The 6,922-nt window shown below is 46.2% G+C and overlaps 1 protein-coding gene across 3 annotated transcripts; it reads right to left on the bottom strand.

Annotated features, from left to right (window-relative positions):
* Window positions 1-1,243: 1,243 nt before the first annotated feature.
* Window positions 1,244-6,396, bottom strand: RBM43 (RNA binding motif protein 43). Of its 3 annotated transcripts, XM_075512581.1 has the most exons (5): window positions 5,618-6,033; window positions 4,800-5,522; window positions 3,684-3,882; window positions 3,080-3,174; window positions 1,244-2,998 (listed from the first exon to the last, which is right to left on the bottom strand). In XM_075512581.1, exons 2-5 carry the CDS (start codon window positions 4,824-4,826, stop codon window positions 2,255-2,257), a joined length of 1,065 nt encoding a protein of 354 aa, XP_075368696.1. In that variant the 5' UTR covers window positions 4,827-5,522; window positions 5,618-6,033; the 3' UTR covers window positions 1,244-2,254. The 3 variants fall into 3 exon arrangements, with proteins under 3 accessions (XP_075368696.1, XP_075368697.1, XP_075368698.1); XM_075512582.1 differs by lacking the exons at window positions 4,800-5,522; window positions 5,618-6,033 and adding an exon at window positions 6,053-6,396; XM_075512583.1 differs by lacking the exon at window positions 4,800-5,522 and having other exon boundaries at window positions 5,618-6,032.
* Between the last annotated feature and the right edge of the window lie 526 nt (window positions 6,397-6,922).

Consider the following 6,922-nt stretch of genomic DNA (forward strand, 5'->3'; position numbering starts at 1 on the left):
CCGTGCTGCCCTGCCCTTGCACAGCTACAAGGAACCATGACAGGTGACAGAGGTGGGGTGTTCCTGGCCAATGCTGCTGCAAATCCGACGTGAAAAACTAGCCCCGGAAAGCCTGGAGTGGAACAATAGCTACTATTCACTAATCTACCCTGGATCCAGATCTCTATTTACTAGGCACTCCATAAACACAAAACAAGCAAGGCAAAGCTCTTTTTGTCTAAAGAAATGACATCCTCGGTATGAGACCAGAGACAGCAGATGGGAGAGCACCGGGAAACAATGAGACAATGCTGGCTGGCGGGTGAGAAATGGCCCCAGCACTCGGCAGCCGAGCACCGCCAAGGACGTGGTGGCAAAGGGGCATCTGCTGAGCGAATCTGAAGAGGAGCTGTTACAACTGAACCAGGATTCAACAATAAAATTTTATTCAACCGTGATGTTTTCAAGATTTTCAGGTTTTGACTGAAAATCGTTCAGTAAAAATGACTTGCTTGCCAGGCAACAAGACCTGAATGACACCTGTACCAGTGCTGCAAACTGTTCTGTTGTCAAACTTGACTCAAAAAGCGACGCTCGGCCAGTGGTAACCAGTTGGGATTCAAACTGACACCAGTGCCACTGGTTTACCAGCCTAGCCCTAAACGTTTATTGAAGTGAATAGGAAATACTAATGCTACAAATCAGAAAAAACTGAGGCTCTTCAGAAAAGAGAAGGGAGGACCAATCCGGACACTAGTAAAGAGCACTAATTTCATTAAAGGATTATCCTTCATAGAGGATTTTCTCTTTTACAGGGTTGAAAAACTTCCCATCTTTGCTTAAGCTCTGTGGGGAGTACCCGAAAGAGCCCAGCACTGGAGGGCTGCCTGCACTCTGTGGGGAGCAGAAGAGGGGCTCTTCCAGGGCCTGACTCTGGGCACCCGTGTCCAGCCCCATCTCCGACCCCCTCGGTGAACCTGCTGGCTACAGGGCAACTTGGAAGAGATTAAGCCTTTAAATACTACTCCCCCCCCGCTTCCAATTCACCAAAGTACTTAAGCTCATCATCTTCCCACTTTGACAGTATATTTTAATACACAGCATTGGCACTAGTTTAACAAACAACTTTATCTTTCATTGGCATAATTGCAGTGGATAATCAGTCATGACAAGAAAATGCCTAAAGCATTTCTTAGGCTTTAGGTTTGGGCTTCCAACCAAGAGTCTGGGGGTTTGTTAAAAGAACATGGACACGATATTTTGTATAACTGCTTTCTTTAATGGCATAAAAACTTGAAATTTTTCTTGTACATAAGACAAAAGAGCTGGTGCTCTGTATGTTTTGACAAAGTATGCTGAACATGCTGATATCACAAAATAAAAGTTATTTTCTAAATTGGTTTTATAAAAAGCCTAAATTAGGATGGGCATTTGGACCCTTGTAATGGATGTAGACGCAGATTTGCATAAACAGAATCTGATTCAAAAGTCTAAAAGCCCCAAGATTTTCACATCAAAACTTTGGATATACTTTCATGTCTAAATAACATGCTGTCAAGGGACACTGCAGATGCCGTTAAAGCTGGGGAAAAAAACCCAAACAAACATTATTGCTCCTATGAAAACAAACTCGCTTATTTTCTACTGTCAAGAACTTCCAATGCCATCTCCTAAGGTCTTCCTCAGGACATGACAAGCCTGTAAATTTAGTAAGCATTCCACCCCCTCAAGGGTCAAAGCTCTACCTTCTTCTTGCATCTCAATGACAAGAACTTCCTTCTGCAGATAAAGGCAACGGAAAAAGGCCACCATTCCTGGTCTCAGTGGTCATCTCCTTGCACAAAGAAACATAACTTCCAACGCAGTATTTCATATCAGGTTGGTTCACCCAGCTTTGTCAGTCTGACTTCTTATGCTAATGAGAACTCTTTAAATAAATCCTCTTTTCTCATCACATGCTCCCTGACAGCAAGACAGAATGAGTGTGCATGTGGCAAAAGGCAGCTAACAAAAGGCAAAAGGTGGCTGTATCTGGACAGAGGAGGCCTAACTTCTTCGGTCTCTAAGCTCACGAGAGATACAGAGATCATTTGTTTCCTGTTCTGAACTTAATTTGGTATTTGGGGGGAACGGGCTTGTTCACCCTCATGGGCAGACTTCCCAGCCTGTGCGTGGGAGGCACGTGACAGATGTGCAGTGACACAGAGGTGCACAGGTTGCACCAGTGCAGCCTGTATGAGCAGCACAATGTGTAAAAAACATGAACACTAACTTTCTACCTGGTTTGAAACAGGCTCTGAGTCTTATTGCTCACCTCCTTTGTAAATTCAAAAACCTCAGAAGAATTTCCTATAACATCAATGTGGGTATCATAAGGAATGATCAAAACATAAGGGTAATCAGGTTTTAGACTTTCACACGCCCATTTATATCTCCTCTTCTCATCTCTGGTGTGCTCCTTATAGTAGATCCTTTCTTTACGTAAAGCCTTATGGAGTTCTACAGACCGATTTTCAATTTCCTCTTTCACTCTTAATAGCTGTCCAGCAGCAGACCTACTTCCAGCATTCTCAATATACACTGTAGTTATATCACCATCAGTGATGTCAGAAATCACAACATCGTCATTGATTAGGAATGTCGTGGAAAAAAAGTTCTTCATGTAGTGATATACATCTGTGTCAAGAACAACCACTTGTTTTTCCCCATCTGCATCATGAACGAAATTACTCGTCTCCGTGGTAAGTCTGTGTTGCTGTAGCCTCCTCTTTGGTCCCTGATGGGACTTACTGTCTTCTTTTTTGTCCTTCTTTGAAAGGGATTTTGCTTTTAGTAAGAGAAAGTCTCTTAGCAATTTGATTGCTGGAAATGACCCTTGAACCGAAATATGCCCATTGGATTGCAAAGGACCAAAGCTCAAAGCTGTGCTCTTCTTTTTAAATTCTTCTATCAGATCTTCTAGAACAAATTGATCTTTGAAAACAGACATATTGAGGACAGATGTGACAGAGCTGAAGACCTAGAATTTTGAATTAGAGAAGTTAAGTAATGGCTAACAGAGCAATGGAAGTACAACCAGATAAATTATGAATGAGCTTACGTTTTCACAGTAACGGGTTACTTTGAGCGGATAGTATCTGGACAACCTCCTGTCTTCTAGTCGATGTTCATCCTTCTTTAGAACACTCTCTACAACTAAAGAGAAAGCCAGATTCACTTGTTGCGCAGTAAGATAATGCACCATTGCCGGTCTGATGGCAGAACACTTCACCTGTGATTTTCTCTTGATGCTTTCCCTAACAATTTCCCATACATACACACAGGTGATTCAATATTCTTGCCTAATATTTTATGTATTAGTCAAATTGTTCAGTGAGAGACAGAAGCCTGTCTTCTTAGAACATTAATTGGCAGAGATTTATTCTCAAAGGCCTGACTACAAAAATCATATCTGTTATGCACGGTATAAATTTATTCCTAAAAACAAACATAACAAACGCTTTGCAGAAAGCCTGTTCAGAGTCAAGTCTTCACTGAACAGAAATAAAATTCTAAAACTTTGACTGACTAAAAGAGAGGTGTTAGTCTCCCAGTTCTATAAAATCCTAGTACCAGTAAACAACTTAAAATCATTTGTTTTAGGGTTCACATTCTAGGGCTAATTCTTTGGGGAACGGCTGTATTTAGTACATTAATCTAAATACCTTCTTGATCTTCAAAAGTTACATATGCAACTCCTTTTTTCATTGTTGGATACTTTACTTCTTCCACATCTCCCCCGTTATTCTTCGACATTTGGAAATGAATCATCAGTATGTCAGTCATGACATCATTGTGCAGAAGGCCATCTGGAACACCAGTGATGACAACTGTCCTTGCTGATTTAGCAGCTTGTCCTGTTGCCTGCGCACAGAGACACGGCATGCTCAGTAAAGGCAAGGAGTACCGGTGACCTCCCGTAGAGGTTACCCAGATTCACCCTGATGGCTGAAGTGACTCCCCTTCCTTTTGCACAGACAACGTGCACATTTAGTAGCTAATTAAGAAGACTGCTGAATCAGATTTCAGAGCATGCCAGGCTCCCTCAGGCAGCTTTACAAAATTGTGCAGTAAAAAATGGCCTGACTCTTTAAGTGTAATTTACACCCTCTCAGTATCTTCTTTCCTTAGAGCAGTAAAAATTAGATCCAAATTTAACAGCTTCTCAAATGAAAAGTCCAGTGTCACACTGAGAAGGTTGTTTGCTCCGATTCTAATATTCAAAACTTGAAGAGAATGAAAAATTTTAATTGCATGTACTGTTCAGTCAGGATTGTCTTTTCAGAGTGGAAGGGTCAGATTCAGACTGTCCTTGTTAAATTCATGAGAGCTGGGATCTAGGGTTGTGCTCTGACTCATCTCTCCACTTATTAAATGGATAACCTCGTTAAATTGGAAGAACATAATCCCAGTCATCCGAGACTCGCAGTGCGCAAAACAACTAACTACACACATGATTTTCATCAGAGCTAAACCTCCCAATGCTGCAAACATGAAACCCATCCTAAACAGGATTTGCATCCATGTCTTGTTAAGAAAAACGTATTTTCTTTCCATTCTTATTACACAGACATAAACAGTAATATTTCACTGGGACTATCATGGCAAAATTACTGTAAATGGTGGAACAGAGTAAATTTTGTAACAGTTCATTTTGGGAAGAAAGAAAATAATACAGTGAATGCTGCATGGCAGTGTTCATGGGAACAAACTGTCAATAACTTCAGAGCGACTGTACTCAAGGTCAGTCACTCCATCTAAATTCTTTAGACTTCTCTTACAAAGTTTCTCCTGGACCTGGGCTGCATAAAACATTAGGGCCAGCACAGCAGTTACAAAGCCTGCAGAAAACGTGCCGCCGGGGCTGAATGCTCCGTTGACGCGCGTCCAAAGCCTTGTGGACCACCACCGCAGTGTTTCTGAAGGGAGTGAGGAGACAGATTCAATGAGACTGTGCAACCATGCAAGCTTTTAATTCATGAAGACGTGAGGCCTTTTTTTATCACCCATCAAATTTAAAGAGCCAGGAGCTTTAATTATATTAGGCAATTATTTTGGTGGTAACGTTCATGTGAAAGCAAGTTTCTGCACTAATGAGACAACATGAAGAGAATATAAACAGAGTGCTTCCAAGATTGACGGAGTTTTATGCAGGATTTTCTCACGCTTCACACAGCTGATGCAGCCGCGCAGGAGCACTCAGCTGCCAGACAGCATCTCACACCTTGCCAGCTGGTATTTTGGAGCAACACTCGTGCCTACTATTGGGGTTAGAAAAAAACCCCCCGTGAATATACAGTTCGTTTGTGCTGAATCACTTCTAAGACAAGTCTGCGATCAGTGGCTGCTGCTAGACAGAAATGCGGAGCTGCGGAAGGTGCCGCAGTGACACGGGCGGGCGGATGAGGAGCACTGCAACGCTGGCCACTGGCGACCGCAGGGTCCTGCGCACGGCCAGGCTGCGCGTTCGCCGTTTCTTGGCAAATCTGCTACGCGCATCAACGCTGACAAGAAATCGGATATGAAGACCTACCCATAGACCTCATGGGTTCTCACTGTTATTAGAAAACCTGAAATATTAGTGAGAGGAAAACCAGACCTGTTGTTACCACTAACTGGAGGGCCAGGACAGCAGGCCGTGGCAAACGGTGCTGCTGCCTGAGCACCGAGTATTTCTTCAGGGCGGGAACCGAGCAAGGGACAGACACGATTCACTCGTTTCCTTCACGTCGCCGTTACTTTTAACCCTCTGAGGCTGTTAACAAGCGGTGCAGGAGGAGGCCGCTCTTTCCACCCCGGCTGGCGGGACCAACCCGCAGGCCCGGGGAGCGCCGCCGTGAGGGGCCTCCGGCGGCGGGAGCGGGCCCGCGGGAAGGCCCGCCTCTGCCCCGGCCTCAGCGCCCCCGCCCTTCCCCGAAACCTCCGGGCGGGAACCGACCCTTCCCCTCGGAGGGCCGCTGCCCCCCCGCAGCCCCGGCCCCACACCGGACGCGACGCTCCCCTCACGTCCCGCCCGCCCGCCGCAGAGACTTGCCATGGCCGCCGCTCCGCCGAGGTGGGGCTTCCGCCGGCGTCCGGGAGAGCGGGCGGAGGGCGGCTGCCTCCCCAGCACCGCCCGTCCCGGCGCCTCCGCCGCGGGGGCACTCGGCGAAGAGCGGGAGGGCTCGGCCTGCCCCGGCCCGGCGGTGAAACTGAAAGAGAAACGGCGGGCTCTGCGTTCCGGGAGCCCGGCGGCGCGGGCACCCTCCTCCGCGCCGCCTCCCGCCGGCCGCGCCGCGGGGAAGCTGGAGAAGCAGCAATACCCTGGTTTTCACAAGAAGCGGCAGGAGCTCCCCGGTCTCCAGCGACGCTGCCTCGCAAGGCAAGGTACCCTGGCTGGCGTGTCTAGATGGACTTGCTCGCCCTTATCCCACCTCCCCATACTCCCTCCCCGTGTCCCCTCAGTGGAGGGCTGTACGAGCCAGCTCCCCGCATGGCAGGGCACGGACACGGACTCGGACACGGACACGGACACGGCAACCCAAAGGCTGTACCCAACCTGTACAGCTACCGTGGCATCCGAAGGGTCCCAGGCCAGGGCTGTCTGACTGACTCGACGTTGAGGTTTGGCCCATGGTGGAAGCTACGGCTATGAAAATGTAAAGTACCTGCATCTAGTACGGGTATAAAAAAGTCACAGCTCTTCTTCAAACTTCCAGTCAAAGATACATTTACTCCAGTAGGTAGAAGAAAGGATATTGCCATTTATAGAAACATCACCGAAATGCTGTATTCTTGTTTTTCATCATTAAAACAGTTTTCCAGCCTTTATGTGGCACCACTATTGCTTTAAAATTTAAACAGTGTAATCAATTCATCAGAGAGAAAAGAGACATTTACAAATACTGTCTTAAAATGTTACTTA

The sequence above is a fragment of the Mycteria americana genome, chromosome 9 (assembly GCF_035582795.1).
Source record: "Mycteria americana isolate JAX WOST 10 ecotype Jacksonville Zoo and Gardens chromosome 9, USCA_MyAme_1.0, whole genome shotgun sequence".
NCBI classification, from domain to species: Eukaryota; Metazoa; Chordata; class Aves; order Ciconiiformes; family Ciconiidae; genus Mycteria; species Mycteria americana.